Genomic DNA, 18422 nt, shown 5'->3' with positions numbered 1-18422 from the left:
TTTGCAGTAGCAATAAGTAATCAGCAAAATCAGTTCACTGTAAAATTACTGCTACCTGCTACACCTAACTCCACACACACAAGACCTCAGCAAATTTTTCTTTAAAATACTACTACCTTGCAGATCTGGAAAGTGCTTTGAAAGAAGTACTGCCCCATGTACACTTTTGCTGATGCTGCAATCAGTATTCTCTCTTTTCCTACTCCCCCTAGAGCAAGTCACAAGATTTCCTTATCTCACGTAGAAAATCTGAATACACAGTTTTATTTAATTAACATAATTTTAAAACTATCATTGCCTTATAAAATCTGACAAACTTCATTACAAAGGAAATGATGCAACTTCTTTCTGTTTAACAGTATTTGAAAACAAGTTATGTTTTCCATTTTGTCATTTTTCTGCCTGGGTCTCTCGGTTTTGAGAAATAAATGGACATATGCTTTTGAATTTTGAAGCAAATTTTCATTAGAGAATAACCACATAGTGAAAATAAAAATATAATCTGCCACTGACCAAATAGGAGTTCTCATTTCAGTAATATTCTTCAAAATAAGGAATTGTCCATTGCACCAGGTGGAAGTCTACATAATTTATAAACTTTCTTGTTTCACAGAAGTATGAAACCGAAATAGATGGAATACATGGCAGGAAGGATGTAGAGCTGGAGAAACAGAGTCCTGTGCTGACTCCCCAGTGTGAAGGGGGGGGGGCGGGGGGAGACCAAAAAAAAAGACATTCTGATGATGACAAGTTTATACTTGATGTAGCTTCCATAATTCCATAAGGGATGCAACTGTTAGCATACTGTAACTCAAAGATGGAAAAAAAATAATATAGCAAGCTTAGGTGTAGTTTGGAATTTCAGAAAAAATGTCTCTGTAGTACAGTCCTGTTCACACATCAGTTAAACATTCAGAGCTGTATTTGAATGATTTGTCATGTGAACTTCACTTCATACCAGTCAAAAATGATGTTGAACATAGCAAGTTGTAACTTTGACATGAAAGGGTACTTTCCCTTCAGTGCACCTAAATTTTAGCATTGGGCTTTTGTCATTGATGGGGAACAAAGAGATATTTCAACTGGTCCCCAGACAAACATTTGTAGCACCTTAGATGTTGTGATGCCACTTCATGTTTGCAGTCATTTCAATTCTTCAGCTAATGGTTGTTTGCTTGCCATTAGCAACCGTTAGGGTGGAGTCATAAGCTCTCTGGGAAAGTTAGTATCACCTTCTTGGTGTTTATCTTATTTTATTTTAGGACACCTTTCTTCAAAGTAATTTTTTCTCCTGTTCAGAGTTTCTACAGAAGTCCATGATAGGAAAAGGTTTTAAATGTTAGTGCCTTGCCTATTGCACAATTTGCAAAGAGAATTGTGAATCCTTTGACTGTGCAGTGCATAGCACAATGTTGTTTGTTTTTTCCCCCCACTGTGTCTACCTCCTTATTTGTTACATTATTTTTTTACAGTGCATGAGGTCAGGGGCAATGCCTGACATACAAAAAGACTGATGGAAGAAACTGAGCTGCAGATTAATGCTGTGACCACTGAAATCCATAGCAAAATTCATACCAGCATCAGGGGCAGCAAGAATAAGCTTTAGGAAATTATTCAGACCTCTCTGAAGTCCTTCCACATACAATTCTATGTTTCAGTTGGTGAAAATAGGATTTTTCCATATTCCATATAATAATAATTATACTTCTGCATGAGGTATTTCACATGTGTTATTCATCAAAAAGGGAAATTTGAAAGCCCACTGGGACAACCAGATACAGAAAATTATGTCTGGTTTGATCTTAGTTTAGTTGAAGTTCAGATCCAGTGTTTCAAAGTAGAAAGGAAAAACAGCCTTTAGTATTTCAGTGCTTTCTATAAAGCAAAACAGACTGTAGGTACACACAGCTCAGAGCAGCCAACAGGAGTATTCTGTGGTATCTAACTAAAACAGGATCTCTTAGAATCCCATATGAGAAGCACCTTGTGTTCTTATACAATGTACACCATTAAAAAGCAGTTTGACCAAACCCTAATTGTGTTCTAGTTGTAGAACGCATAGTCGCTAGTACCCGTTTGCTCTTCATGTCAACTGTTTTTCCCTGTTTAAAAAAAAGAAAGAGGTGAGGGGGTGGGGGTGATTCTTCCAGGTTTCTCTGTTGTAATTACAACTTCTCCCTCATACAAACAGTCCCAACAGTCTAAAAGTACTCTTGATTCTTCACTTTTATGCAGTCTCCTTTTCAAAATAAATTGAAAGCTGCAAAGCTTCCAGTGGCATTAAATTTTGCATATACATTCACTTGCTGTAAAGGACGTTTTTTCCAGATTTTTGATGATTTATACTTTCTTCTAAGCTACTGCTGTAGTTTCCATAGTGAATGGTCTTTGATTTAGCTCATGGTTGTCAATGGAAAAAGACCTGAAACACAGCAGTGCTTCATACATTGTTTATCAGCCATTTGCCAGTGACATGAGAACCGCAGGTGAAAGGGTGGCTTTAAGTACATTTATTTTCATGCCTATGCATTCAAGCTGTTTACCTTGTAGAAAAATTAGGTGTCTTAGAGCTGGTAAGTGTGACTGACACTGTTAAAGACAGAGTGACTTCAGACATTTTCTTTCTGGTTTGCAGTAGAGGTGAGCTCATCTGGTGGTAGCTATCATGCAGTTGTTTCCTCAGATCTTTGCTTTTCACTGTATTCCTTTGCAGGTGCAGGGGTCTGCATCGTCACAAGTTGCTTTAAAGTTGTCCACTCTGTATTCTACACATCCTCCATCTACTAAGAATATGTTTAAGTACCTCTGAGGTGTGAATATAAATGAAATTTGAATCCAAATATTTCACCTTTCATTTTTGCAGCCGGACCCTGCAGGCAGAGACATCTCCATCCGACCGATCTTGGAGCACTGCGAAAACACTCACATGACAATTTGGCTTGGGATTGTCTACGCCTATAAAGGGCTGCTGATGGTAAGCATAGCTTGTTCTGCACAACACTGACTTCAAACTGCTGATAGGCATGAACCAAATTATATTTGTTTTTCTGATGGCTGGGAGTGAGTTCAAACTTCCTTGAATACACCTTTTATAATTGGACCTGCTTTGAAGTTCATTAGGTGGTAATATATGGATATAAGCATACCTAAAATAATTAAGACATTAATCGCCCTTAAGCTGAATACTATAGATATACCACAAACCAAGGAATTCAATAGTGAAAAGATGGGTCTGTGAATGAGACAACTTTATAAATAAAGAACCCAAATCATCTCAATTCCTTTGGATTCTCCAAAAAGGTAGGACTAGGTTATTCTAGATGCTTGCCTCTGAGTTGCAGATGTCCTTCAGGAAAAGCTGCAGGAGACACATGATTGATTCAGTCTGAATCAAAATAACCCTTTCGTCACTGAGGCCCATCTCCACAAAAAGGTTTACTTACTGAAATGGTCTCAGGAACCAGGAATCCTGAATCCTCATAGTTTAAAAAAACAAAAACAAAAAACCACAAACAAAACAACCTGTAAAGGTGACTATTAGTGATTAAATCTCCTAAGCCTGAAGGCTTTAAAAACATCTGGTTTTGACAGCACTGACCAGCTGAACAGCTATCTGAACAGAGCCCCATCTGGATCCTAAACCTAGATAAACATTAGTTTACACTGCCCGAAGGGTTCAATCTGTTCTGTGTATTTGTAGCATGCCTGTTCGTTAGGACACCCGTGAAAGACTGGGTCAGCTGCTTCCACTTGGCCTGGTCAGTGCTGCTGCCCTGGGGGAAGCTGGGGAGAGGGAGCTGCTGGTGGCCGGAGCCTTCCCTCTCCACAGCGAATGGCTGCTCCGCTGGGCTGCAGAGTCCTGCTGCTTTTCATGCTGCTTTTTTCAGGCTGAAAGATCTTTAAACATGAAATATGAAGTTCAACAGGAAGGGATGAGAGCTTTTCCTTTTAATGCGAAACAATAGCTTTGTGACAGACTGATCTGCTGCGGAGTGCCTTCAGGCAGAGAAGGCACTAGAACCAAGTGCCTCCGGTTACCAGATGAGAGCTCTGATCCTGGAGCTACTAGCTGAAAAGAAGTCTTCCCACCTTCCCATTTAAAAAAAAAATAAAGAAAAAAAAATCAGCTTTGGGTGTAGATGCTTATTTTTCAGAGAATGTCCAAGCAGGCTGTGAAATCAAGAGCTAGGACATACTTGATCCCACAAAGGGATTAGTGGTTAGGAGAGATTCCACATCTGAGCACGATCTGAGTAGCTCTGGATTCAGAGTAACCTCAGCATGTAACACAGTATTGAGGCATTTGTGTTTTGAAGGCAAGGATGCCAGAAGTTAGGTGTTCTGACATTGACCAGCTTTGAGGCCACAGTTTGACAGTAAAATCTAACTGTCCATTGGCATAAAACATCATACTTTGTGCAAAAACAGCACATCACCCAAAACTTACCACTACCTTATATGTGGAGCTTCTTTACACACCCGTGAACTAGTCCAGCTCAAAAAACATTTCTGCAAGTGAAAGGGAACAAGGGCTCCTTCAGGCTGTCAGAGCCCCTGCACCCATCTGCAGGGCCCGTCTGCAAGTCCCTGTGTGGAGCTGGGAGCTTCTGAAATTCCTATTCACATTTCTTTGTTTGATTCTTCCTAATCTGCAAAGTGCCAGTTTCTGATTTTGTATCTTTGAAGCCAAATCTTCCAAAAAGGTACAGCCAAACTAGAAAGCATAGCTTTAGTAACCAGTTGCTGACAAGGTGTTTAACTGTATTGCAGTAATTACGTTGTGTGGTGATGGATTGTATCTCTTAGGTCATTTATTTATCTTTAGGGATGAAGTTCTTAACTTTTCATCTCTTCTCTAGTATATTATTTTATTACTGCTTTGACATATCTGTCAATAAATTCCTGCTCTTCACCTGGGAGAGTATTTTTCACTTTGCATATTTAAATTTACAAGATTTTTATTAGATAATTTGCTAAAAGGAACAATGTTTTCCATACTTTTGTTACTTTCCAATCTCCTTGTATAGAAATTTTGAACAGTTCATTTGGTGTTCCTCCAGGTAGAATTTACCAGTGTTCCTCATAAAAGTACTTAAGACATTTTTCTCCATGGTTCTGTTTGAAAAGTAAACAAGTAAATGCGTTTGCTTCACTCACAGCAGTGGAAATGAACAAATAAAATTAAAATTCCTTTAAAAATAGTGAGACTCCAACAAATAGTGGTGATTTGTGAGACTGAAATGGTGGTGATTTTTTTGCAAAAATAACTTCAATAATGTTTCAAATTAAAAATTAAAGAGGGAAAATAACATTGTATATTTTAAAAATACATTATCAAATAATTTTCTTTGACATTTCTTTCAAGATTGAGTTGTGCTGGGCAGTAACCAAACTGCATTGGTTCTCACTAGTCCTTTGCCCTAGACTGGTTTGTTGGCATGTATGTTGGACTGTTTCCTACACGATATGTGAGTGTTGAAGTTTGCAAATGCCATTTAGCATTACTCACTGTACTTATTTCAGGCACACAGTGTTTCATAACTGCCAGTGAAATATACACTTTTTATTACTCCAGTGCCCTTTTATCACACAAATCACTACATATGAAAAAGAAGATACTCTTTGGAATCACGTAAATAATTGCTATGGTGAGTTATATGAGGACAGCAGGATTGATGCAATTTATTTTATCACCAAGGATGTTTCTGTGCGCCGCACGCCACACATACTTTACCTTCAGAACAAAACCCAGAACCTCTCATGTTACTGTATCATTTTATAAAGGTTTATCTAATATGAAATTCTGCAGTTTGTAATAATAAAATACTTATCTCTAACATACTTTATACTAAAGAGCTAGTATTGCTAATTACAGAACAATGCAATATTTAAGGTGAAATGGCTTAATGATTTAGTCAGCCTAAAATTATTTACAGTGACCTCTTGCTATCTCAAAATGGGAATACTTTAAGTTGGGATAACCTAAAAAAGTACTTTTTTTTGGCTTGAAGATATAAAGCAATACTGTCTATTCTGATGACTTAAATGCACTGATGCAGTGAATCAATCACTCAGGTTAGGGCAGAGCATGAAAGGGCAGGATAGGGAAGGCCAGGCAAGGCAAAATAAGGGAAGGCATTACTCGCCAGGATGCACGGGTTCCTTCTGTATTAAGGTGAGCTAACATTAAAAGTCAGATTCATGATTCTTCAATTGCCTTTGAAGGGGTGTGAGGAAATGTTTACTAACTGCATGAAGGCTTCTCAGTTACTGTATTCAGATTCCCGAGGACCAGTGACCAGAGAATAATAATAAGATGACCATCCTAAATCTTGCCATTGTCATTGTGTTAGTCTTCTTAGTGACCCTGGGCAAGTCCCACCATACATAAGAGACCCAGTTATTTTCCCACCTCAGGTTCAGCTTCTAAAATGCTACACACAAGCTCAAGGTCTGGCTGTGTGTACCTGGTGACCATCAGCTGCAGTATGTCTAGGTTTTGATTTTTGATGATCTAGACATGGTTGAAAAGTACCTTTACTTTGTATATTCCAAAGGATGATAAAAATTGCACTATCTTACTTAAACTTGCCAGTGGTACATTACTTGTGATTGCACTAACATCTTTCTGAGGGTCATGAATTCTTTTTCTGATCTCAGCCAGAAAAATACCAGATTAGGGATGGATTGGACTCCTCTAGAGCACTTTTGATTATGAACCACAAACACTAGATTTGTCTACAGTTTGATTCTCCTCTTCCTGATAAGGCATTTAATTAACATTAGACTCAAGGTGTACATACATTGAAAGTTTCTTTGTGTTGCTGACATATATTACAGTTACTTATTTTTCAGCTATCGAGAAACAGGTTTTCGAGGCCAAGGTATATTTTCAGTTTGGCTGTTGTGCTCCCTATCAAATCCTAATTTTACCCTCTAAGTGTTAAATGAGAGGTTTTCAAGCTACAGCTAATATCAATGTGAAATATGGGACAGCATTAAGTTAGGAATTTTTGAAAACCTATGCTCTTATTTAGTAGCTTCCCATTAATAGTTACACATTGAGATCTATCACCTAGATTTCAATCAGTTTAAATTTGTTGTATGGATTTTGAAACATACTATTTTAAATAGCAATACCACGCAGTATTAAGACAAACACTACTGAGAAATCCACGTAAGCTGCATAAATATAATCGGTTTTATTCAATCTTGCAATCCTATTAAAAAAAAAAACCAAACATGTTGAATTGTGTCACTACTTTTTTTTTTTTTTTTTGTCATTTATTGCCCAAGTTCATGTATCAGCCATTTCATTAATTTACTTAGGATAGAAATTACCGTAATAGCTCTGTAGTCACTGAAGATGTTCCACCTTCTCTTTTCCCATATGGCCTCTTTATATCTGAAGTGCAGCTTTGCCAGAACACCAATAAATATCAACAATTAAGTCCAACAGTCCAGACAACTTCTAAATCAATTCCTAAAACTCCTGCATGCAAGTTATTGGATCTCTCTGATTACAACAGTTTGTCTTGGCAGGGTTTTCAAGAGCTCTCTTACTGCTGGAATAAGCTGCAGTTCTCTATTTTGGCAGGACGTGAATGGATTGTTCCATCTCTATATAAATATAGAATAAAAATATTCATTAAGTATATCTTATTATGTATCATTACTATTGAATTTGTCATTTTCCAAGGAATGAATCATTATTAGGATTCTTTTCTCTCCACATACATTTTTAGAAATCCTTATGAATTCTGTTAATGCTGCTAGCCATTCGTTTTCTACTATATATCTAACTTTCCTTTCCACTATCTGTGTTTTAGAACTTTATTTCATAATCATTATTATGAATTTCCTCTTTTTAAACTTGTGTTACATTCAGTCTAGTCTTCAGCCAGTTTTATTGCTTGTTTGTTTTAAATTCCACAGCAACCAAAATAATTTATAAGGTAAGGAAAGCTTCTTTACACTTAGGAAGTTTAGGGCAGATTGTTTACAGCACATACTTAAGCATCTTTCAGTTGGTATTTGTAAATATTCCTGTTGCTTCCCCTGCTCCCATCTCCAATAGCTTCCTTCACTTTGATGGCTAATCCACAAACATGCTCCTCTCTTGGTGAGCAGGAGGGGAGAGCGTCTTCGTCAGGGTACATTGTCCTTACTAGCCCAAAATGCCTCTTCTCTGAATTCCAGCAGAGGTTGGTTACATGACAGACACTGGTAAGAAAATACCCAGCCAGAGTCCAGGCAGTTTTTAGTCTGCACAGAAGCAGAAACTTCAAGGCTTATAGCGTTCAGGTATCTACAGATGGTACTGAGGGCTGGCCTGACCATCCTTGCTGGATGCTGGATGTAGATTCCCACCTTAGGTGCTTAAGCCCTCTCTGTACAACTAATCCAGGAGCTGCTTAGGAACAGTACAGCTGTGGTGTGTAACATGCACTCCTCATTTTTACTGTTTTACTATATTTACTCAATATAGACTGCATATAACAGAAAAAAATTTCACTCCGAGGGAAGTGGAGCAGGATGCCCAGGGAGGCGGATCAGCCTTCATCCTTGGAAGGTTTCAAGACCAGACTGGATAAAGCTATGAGCAGCCTGGTCTGACCTCAGACCTGAGCCTGCTTTTTGTGCAGGAGGTCGCACCAGATGATTTCAAGTCCCTTCCAATTATCTTATGATAGTGTATCAACAATATGTCTATTCTCAATCTCTTTATCAAATTGATAAATTTTATGTGCAGAAAAATTGAATAGCTTCCAGATTATGTTAAAATTCCTGATTATTTTCTGAAAATACCTTTAATTTTTAACACATTTACTTGCGTTCTTTCCTAATTCCCTTCCTGATCGAAAAGAGTACTCGGAAGGAGCGACTCCTTCTTTCGCAATTAATTTGCATGATTCCAACTCATACTTATGGTGGGTTTAGCACCAACCCATCTGTCCCATCTTACAATCATTAAAGAGGAAGATAGTTAAGCTTTGTGGTGGGGGAAGGTAGTTTGTAGTGGTACCAGATATTTGTTTTAGCTTTAATAAAACATTGACAGGGTTTTAGCATCCAAAACATGTTACCATATGGTTTTGTAGGAAAATTTTTTCCCTATGACCGTAAGAAAACTTCAAATATATTCTTAAAATATTGCAGATATTACAGTATTCCCTTACATGTCTCTTGGCATCAATTTTTAAATAGCAGAAATAGATTTAAATTGTAGCATACACTTGTTTTTATCAGAGATGTTTCATGGTTTTACAGTGTTGTGATTGTGGTAATCTTATGCCAGAGACCATATAAAGCTATTCCAAATGGATATTTGCTAATAACCAATTGCGTATTTGCTTCAGCTTAGTTACTATAATGTGTTTCATGACTAAGCAGAATTTTCACAGAAGAAATTCAAATACAGTCTGAATAGAAGGAAGGGGAAATATTTTATTAACCTCTTGATTTGGGAGGCCTGGAGTATAAAGTGGAAAATTATTTGTGGATGCATGTCAGTGCCCATAGCTTTGGGCAGCTGCCTTTCCATCTTGCCCTGGGCAGGACCCTATGAAGTGCCCTGCATCATGAAGGACTTTGCCAAGACTTTTATGAAGAAAGAGCCCTTCAACTGAATAGCTGAATATCATATCTTGCATTAAAAAATATTTAGCCATTATCCTAATGCTCAATAGAAATATTAAGCTTCCCTTTAACACTGTCTATCCAGAGCAGCTCTGTGAAAATGAACTAAATACACTGCCGACTCATACCGGATCAGGGGAGGGACCAATGGTTTAACATCTGATTGTACTGTGAAGGTAGGAGAACTACAAGGATATAGTTTGTCTTTCTGTCTGCTAACCTTATTTGGTGTGCTGGCAATTAAAAAGAATCACTTTTCTATGCATCTTCCTGAAAATGTCTCAGTACTTTTTACTGTCCAATTCTCTAATGAAAACCTGAAAATCAAAATGCTTTTTTTTTTTTTTTAACTTTTGAAAATTCTCATTGAAAAATATCTGCATCATTTTCACTGAAATAAAAATGTACTTATGTCTGTGATGATCTGGGTTTAATAAACGAACATGAGTAGGGAAACCCACAGGTCCAGCTCCATGGTTACTTCACACTGAGAGGCCTTTACAGTCCAGAGTCTGGAACCACCTTTGTTTTAAGGGGTGGCAGGAGGGGAAATCTCCCAGTAATCCAGATAGGAGAAAACAACCAAACAACCCAAAAAAACAAAACAAACAAAAAAATTCCCCAGATGTTAGATCTTTGAAGTAAAGGCTTGCTTTTTTTCTTTGCTGCAGCACAGCAGGGCTGTGATCCACAAGTGAGCATGGTTAAGGGATACTGCAGGACAGTAATTAGCTGCAAAGCTGAGCCTGGTCCAATGCATAATCTTTCCAAAACCATACCCTCTAGTTATTGGCAAGCATGCCTTCTGACAAGATTGGACACTTTTCCTCTGGTATTTGTTTGCTCATTTCATATCCTCAGTATAATTTTCTGTCTTTATCTTGCTTTCCTAATACTGTTTATAAGCCATGTTCAAACTATAAGCAGACATGACTTTGAAATGAAACGTGTAGACAAAATGGTTTAAGGGCAGTACAGTGAAAGACAGACTACAGGAGAATAAATAATTTCCTGCCGGTAGCTGCCGTTCTATGCAGTCCAAGAGCAAATTAAACACTTGATTATATTAATATGTGTTGTGGGTCGGTAAGCAATTGTCACTGTGTTTAGCAGTAGTTCTGGTGAACAAGATTTAAAATGAACTAGCTAGTAGAGTTTTGCAAAACAGTGTTTATTGTTTTCCAACACTTCAGCTACAAACACTTTTGTCATATTCCCAGCCATCACAATTTGGTCAGGTCAGTACAAGATTTTTAAAAATTAAAGTTTGCCTGTTAAACTCTCTAAACACAAATATTGTATTCTCCATAGTCCTGTTATCCCTCTAAGATTTTAATACAAACTTATTTCAGTGACCAGGATTCTATCTCTAGTCACAGTGGTATAATCCTGTTGTCTTCAGATACTGTTTTCCACAAATTTTTACAATGGTTGTCTCACAGCCTTTTTAGCTGTAGTGACAACACAGTTTAAACCCACCTTTTCAGCTGCTAGAAAGGTAATACTCTAAATCAGAGTAGTGTCAAATGGAAGCTGTCTAGCCTCAAACAACAGATAAAACAAAGTAATCTTGCCTGCACAGTCCATACCTTCAGAGAAAACCCAAACTAACATTTTACACCACTTTCTACATGAGCAAGATGTGTACTTAGTAGACCAAAATGGGTAAAGGCTTTAAGTTAATGACTAATGATGTAGGAAGCATTCATAGTTGTATTCTCAATGTGTTTCTGGTTGAGATCCCCAAAGGGACTTACATTAGACTGTTAGACTTGACAGTAGACTGTTGTGTTCCTTAACTTTCAGGTAACTGCTTTCTGTAGGAGAATGCATAGCCCTAAGTTACTAATACTCCTGTGATGCACAGGATCCATCAGGAACCTCAGGACAGGAATTGTAACTGCCATCAAGGAGCTGCCTAAGCGAGCTGGTATAAAACAGCGGGGACAGATGTGTCCTATCCCTCTCTGAATCTATTACATTAGCACTGCTAAGAGCCGCCTGCTTCCATCCTGATGTGTTCATGCACACCTTCTCTAAAGACTGTTTAATCAAAATTCTCAGCAGAGATCGTAACTAACATCCCACGCAAGTGCCCAAGTAATGAAGATAGTCAGCCTCTCATTACATAAAATCTGACAGCTCTGAAAGAAGTTTGAGAGCTCCTTCTGAAGACAGCCTGTACTCTGGGGCTAGGGAGAACACCCCAGGCAAAATCTGGAATTGTGCCGTGTTGTCCAGACCTTAAGCTGTGCAGTGGTCATCACCAGCATGATTGTCTTGAATGAAGACGGCTGCTGCTGTATTTTGTGTGGGACCCAAGCTGGCAGACATGCTCTGAGAAGCCTTTACCAGCTTGAGCCCTCTAGGAGCAATAGGAGGAGAGACAGCTGCATTGCCAATCCCAGCAGGCAGCCTTAAATATCAAATAGTCCTTAAACTGCACAGCAGTGTCAAGACTCAGGTGTCCCCAAGCGTAATGAGAAGTGTGATTTAAATAGCTGGGCAAGACTAATGTTTAAAGTTTAGGTACTAGGAGTAAAGAGCAGCTGAACTGGGGTACTGAGTCCATGTTTTTAACTGGAGGTCATAAGTTTCATATTTAAAACTTGTCAAGTAATCATCACTAACATCTGCATCACATTCCTCAACCAAGCCATTTTCAGGATTTTTGCCGTCTTAAAAATGAATTTTTAATTTGTGCAGATTGGCTGAGACTCAGGAAGGGGGACAATATGAAGGGCAGGTGGAGGGAAGGTGTCATGTTCCCTCAGGAAGGCTCTGTCACAGAGGCGAAATCTTACCAAGCCAACAGAGCCCTGCAGGCACCTGTAGCAAGCAAACAAGGAACACCTCTGCAATCACCACTGTCCTGGCAGCAGGTTGCAGAAAACTCTCAGTTTTTATCCATGTTTGAGTCTCAAAGATGAACTGTGACTTTTAGAAAAGGAGAGCTCACTTCCTGAGGCAAGCATTTTACCCAAAATGCCAATAAAAATTAAAAACAATGCTCTCAAATTTATAGTGCATTATTCTGAGGAAACCCACTCCCTTTCTGTAGTTATCATATAAATAAATATCTTCCTTTCATCTGGAAGATACTTAACGATTTTTCACGCTGTTGTCAATTATAAATGAGAATGGGCCAAACCATAACCCCCACAACACTGTTCAAATGATCTTTTTCCATTATAATTGATATTTTAGATCGCTTTATAACTGCTTCAGCTATAAATTCATGCCCATTATTTGTAATAAGTGCTGGCCTCATTTAAGTATGTTGGCTGTATTCCCGGCATAATGCTTTTGGAAGGGAATGTGTTCATACTGGGCGAAGTGGGGGAGAGTGAGGGATGACCTACAACCCTAAAAATCTCATTAATAATTAATTGCAGCAGGAGAAGATAGTCATCTACTCCATAGTTAATTAGGATCTCATCCCTTTAAAACATGATGCAGACATACACGCGAGGATTCCTTCTACCCCTCAAAACTGCTCAGCCCAGAGCAGCCTGTTTGTCAGTTCAGGGGCTGGCAAGGTGTAAATCTGCAGCACAGCTGAGCTGTGCAGCACCAAGAATGCAGAACAGGCAACGCTGAGATGGTGGAGTGTCCGGGAGGAATAAGTTTGTATCCTGAAAAAAGGTATCACCAGGGTATATCCCCACACCAGCCAGGTCAATACAGTGGACAATTTGCTTCTGCGGAGCCTGTAGAGGAGTCTGTACATTCCCCTGCTCTGTCTGTGCATGGTGCCAGACCCAACAGCAGAGTGCTGCCTGCATCCTTCCTTATTGGAACTATCATCTTGGTTACCTGAGGAGCTCTGAAAACATCTTAGGGGCTGAGCTGCTTCTCTGGCACAAAGCTACCGAACTCAATAAACAGCTTACCCACCTCAACTGCCCCACCTGAATGGCTCTGAGACCCCTCACTGCTCCAGGTAGCTGTCTACATATACCTTGACCCCTCGAGAGCAAAAACCTCCCATGCTGCACCTGCAGCAGCCACTACTTTTCGTCAAGCACTTCTTAGGCAGCTGGGTAGGGCAGGAGAAGGGGCAAGGGACCAGGGTGAGGTGTGGGCTCTAGTCCTGCTAGAGATAGGTAAAACCAAAGTGTTAGGCCTGCAACAAGAAGACAAGGGAGTGCCGTGGATAGGACCATGTTCTTCAGGTGTGTGTGGAGGAGACAGCGTGGGAACGGTGCAGAGGAAGGCTTGGGTAAAGATTGCAAGGGCAATGGCTGCTGCTCTTGCTGGGAAGGGCCACCCCTGCCTACATATCTTAATAGATTGCAGCAGTGACGGCAGCATTGAGAAGGTGGGTGAGCAAGGGGCTTGCCTGGACTAGGCAGCACCTCCAGCCTGCCACACGCCATGGGCTGAGAATGGATGCCTCATCTGCCAAAGCCTTCCAGCCAGGTCTGCTCACGAACATGTGGCAGGGTAACATATGTGCTGTAGGCAAGAGAACAAAATAAGCTAGCAGACAAGCTCAGCAATGGGAGGGCAGGGCTGGCAGTGCAGCAGTAAGTCCTGGTATGAAGTGCCTGGGTGAGTAGGTAGGTGGATGCAGCCTGCTGGTCCCTGTCTGTGGGAGTGCAAAGTAGCTGAGTCACAAATGGTTGGGTTTGTTGCCATTGTTGGCTGAGGAAAAAACTGAGCAAATAAACAAGGAAATTTGCAGTTATTAACATCCAGTTGTTACTACAGTTGAAAGCATGTGAGGGCAAAACTGAGTTTGGACAGCAAACATAACTCTGTCAGTTCCCTACTCTCTTGCGCTTGACTGGCAGCCAGTGTTCTTCTAGTCCAGGTTATTTGCCTTTGAAATTTTTTATGGTTTTTCCCACAGGAAAAAACCAGAAGGCAAATTTTTACTAGGCAACTGCAATTAATCCCCATCATCACAGACCTCTGATTTCCTGCCTTGCCACATGGGTTGCAGTCGTAGAAAAGGAAAGATTATCTCCATCCATGACATGCAGTGGACAGATGTGGTGGTCTGGGAGGAAGGATGTCAAGGTCAATGGGAGTGCGCCTTTTTTCTTTCTCCTTCTTGACTGTCTCTGCAGTGTGATCAGAAAAGCTAGAAAACACAGAAACCATGTCTTGGGTCTCAATAATGGCTCCTCTCTCTGTCCTTCCCTTCCCCTCGATGCCATCTGCTGTCTGCCATCCTTCCCAGGGCACCGTACACTCTTATTGGGCTTTGCCTAGACTGTAGGCTGGGTTACCTATTTACAACATCTTGAGTTTGCTTGTGGTTTTACTGCATTGCCAGAATTTCTCTGAGGAATGCAAAAGCAAGAAAATAATCCTTTGCAGCACTTCATGTTGTAGAAAAATCTAATTAAATTTCAAGGGATGAAGACAGCTTCCTTACACTAAAGACTTTCCCCTGCTGAATCACAAAAGCATATTGGAAATAACAAAATACACCAAAGAAAAAAGCAAACAAAAAATTGCCACAAAATGTTTTATGCCAGAAATCATTAGACAACTGCAATTGAAAGGCCATTACCAACTCCCACTATAATAAAAGACTTTATAATTGCAGTCTGAACAACTAGGGTGACACTTTCTACATTGTGTATTTATCTCCCATGGGACATATCTTGGCACTGCTGTTTATTAATGTAGATGATAATCATATAATGAATGACTGGATTGATAAGAGTATTTTGAGAACAGCTGCTAAAAATAGTTAAAAGAACAGAGCACATTATATCTTTACTAGAATCCTTGAAAACAAACAGGAAGAGCTGTCTTTAAAAATTAGTAAAAGTATAAAATAGTCATAGCATTTAGAGAAATTTGTTCCCATCACAAGTAATTCCAGGCTTCATATTTTTCTTGTAAGAATCAAGAATCCGTCCTAGTGAGCAAAACGAATCACATGGGTAATTAGCTTTTGGGTGAGAGGTAGGTGTATATCTCTGTATTGTAGTATCACCTGTATTTGTCAAGTTAGAAAACATACCAGTTTTAAATGAATGTTTTTTCTGGATGTCAGCCAATTCCTCTTATAATTGTCATCTTTTTTCCTTCTTTTACCATTCCAGTTATTTGGGTGTTTCCTAGCCTGGGAGACACGGAATGTCAGCATTCCTGCTTTGAATGATAGCAAGTACATTGGCATGAGTGTATACAACGTGGGGATAATGTGCATTATTGGTGCTGCTGTTTCATTCCTTACTCGAGACCAACCCAATGTGCAGTTCTGCATCGTTGCTTTAGTCATCATATTCTGCAGCACCATTACTCTCTGCCTTGTGTTTGTACCTAAGGTAGGTGAATTTGTTTAGCGTGGGTCTGGATTTTTTTCCCTTCTGTTTTGTAATGGTGATTTAATGTCTAAACGTTCATTGCCTTTTCAAGTACAGGGGATGTGTGTGACTCCTAACTAAACCAAGCCCATCTATAATCTCTTGCCTCTGGAAGAGGAAGAACAAAGCTTCATGAGATTTTGGAGAAAGCAGTCTATGCAGAGTGGCAGGAGAGTGAACATGCGTGTTTCTAATGCCTGTATCTTTACTGAATCTTTGCCTGGGGAAACACAAGTTATTTTCTGTAATTTCAATGGAATAGTCTCCATTTCCAACTTGTAGGAACTTTCTAGAAAGCGTGATCAGTGGGGATTCAGGAGGGACAGGTCCAGTTGTCTACTCTGCCATGTTTCTTGTGTACCCTAAGCAAGATAAACAAGATCTCTGCTTCTATACCTATAAAACAATAAGACCTTTTTAGTTCACTGGCATGCTCTAAGGCAAACTGTGTTGAGACTTCTAAGGTATTCAGGTATCGTGGTACAGCAGAGTTTATCAGTACTTCAGAGGAAAACTGCATGTATGCTGCAAATGCTGACACTGAAGATGTATTTACTAATGGGTATATTAATGGACTAAGTAAGGCACATACCGGGAGGCATATGCTTTCATTTGGTTTTGCTCTTTCGGGCTCTAAGGATGTGTTTGTTGTGCATTGTTGGAAGAGCTGAGAAGACACTTACCCGGAGGGGTAGAATTTGATCATTTCACTTGTGCATTTAAACCTTAGACATGAGTATGACAGATCTTGAATGAAGGCAAAACTGGTTCTACATAAGTTTACTTTAGAAAAGCCTCGGGTTCTGGAGAATGTATTTGGCATTTTGAAGTAAAATGTGTAATTATATTCATTTTAAGTGACTTGCATAAATCTAGCTTATCACCCTAAATCAAATGCGTACGCAGTTGGATGTCTGGAATGTTTGCAAGGCAAGAGTCAAGATGCAGGTTCTTTCACCTCTGGAATCTGTTTTTAGGTTTTTCAAATGAGTAGTGATAAAAAGGTTGTGACTCTTTACTGGTCCACATTCAATAAATGTATGGAGCAAATTACAGTGAATAGGTTCTAGTGCTAAGTGGCATCCCTGGTGATGGTTCTAACAGGGGCAACAAGAACTATATGTGTAAAAGAAACAAGAAAATAAATTTATCTCATAGTGTTCCCTCTGAAAGAAATTAGAAGCGCATGCTAGCAATAGAAGCTGACTTCTGATCTGCAAAAAAGAGAAGTAATTCATTCTCCAGGAACAACTAACCAGCATAGCATGTTTTTACAAGTTCTGCACTTCACCTCTCAAATATTAAAAAACTGTACAGACATATATAGTTATATTTTTATTCTGGACCTTGGAGAATAATTGTAACTTCATTCTAAATTAAGGGAACATTCACAAACACAGCAATGGAGAGTACTTTGAAATACTGCAAGATTTAAGTGTGTAAGCTGAATGAAAATGCATATTAAAACTCTGATGCCAAAAATACCTCCACAGAATGTCAGAACTCTCTTCAAAGAGAAAATATTATTAATGCTGTGACATGCTCTTCTGCCCCTTTGCTTTCATGCTCCTTTGCCCATCCTTCTTTTCTGCTGCCACAGTCACTGAAATTACTTTTCTATTTCCTTTTTTAACCCCTTCATCTGCTCTTCTTTTAAACCCCAGTTACCCTGCCCTCATTTTTCCTCTCAGTTCTTTCTACTCAAAATACAAATATGAACTGTAGCCTTCCAGCATGAAGTAATTCATCTTATTCCATGTATTGTCAGGTTTCCAAATGCTTAGCTATTTTGTATTAAAAATGATCCTCACCTAAGGTACAAAAATAAGATGCTGAAGCAGGAGCTGGAGTGCAGCACTGCCAGTGCCCATGCAAGTGCTTTCACAGCTGGAGTTCTTCTTGCACTCATATGTTTTGCCCTACATTTCTTCTCACCGTGGTGTGCCACAGTTACAGCAGGACAGCTGGCAAGCGCTCTTTCCTGCAACCTGCTCTAGCACAGGCTTCACAATAGCTTGTCTGGACCCCTCAGATGATTAGATCCAACACCACCCAGTCTGTACATCTAGGTAAGATGTCGGTGCGAGAGAAGCACCAAATCTCTCCCCTTAGCAAGTATGTAGTGAATTAGTACAATTTTGGTGACACAGGAAGATTGCTAGTGAAATACTAAAGCTGTGGCTTATCAAGCGCAGGAGAAGCTAATGAAGACTTGAAGACTGCACCTTTTCATTTATTACACTGTGGCCAGACAGATGCAAGCAGTGATGTGGGTTTGGGTCCGATGAGTACTTCTACTTCTCTGCTCTACAGAGTAAAACACATTCCTTTTAACTATTCTGCAGCAGTCTCCTGAGCCAACAGTGCTGGAAATCCCGTTTTGCCCCACAGTCTTTTTATAAACATGAATAGGCAACTATTCAACAATGTAAGCAAACTAGAGAATGAAACATG

At 39.5% G+C, this 18422-nt stretch overlaps 1 protein-coding gene across 1 annotated transcript in view; it reads left to right on the top strand.

The window, feature by feature from the left end:
- The window catches only part of GABBR2 (gamma-aminobutyric acid type B receptor subunit 2), a 487844-nt gene that overhangs the window by 442205 nt on the left and 27217 nt on the right, over positions 1-18422 (top strand). Inside the window, exons 14-15 of the mRNA XM_037381548.1 lie at positions 2864-2974; positions 15705-15929. Of these exons, the coding sequence (XP_037237445.1) occupies positions 2864-2974; positions 15705-15929 (336 nt within the window). The remainder of the gene's footprint in view (positions 1-2863; positions 2975-15704; positions 15930-18422) is intronic.

The sequence above is a fragment of the Falco rusticolus genome, chromosome 3 (genome assembly GCF_015220075.1).
Source record: "Falco rusticolus isolate bFalRus1 chromosome 3, bFalRus1.pri, whole genome shotgun sequence".
Classification (NCBI taxonomy): Eukaryota; Metazoa; Chordata; class Aves; order Falconiformes; family Falconidae; genus Falco; species Falco rusticolus.
This window is presented reverse-complemented; position numbering and strand designations above follow the sequence as displayed.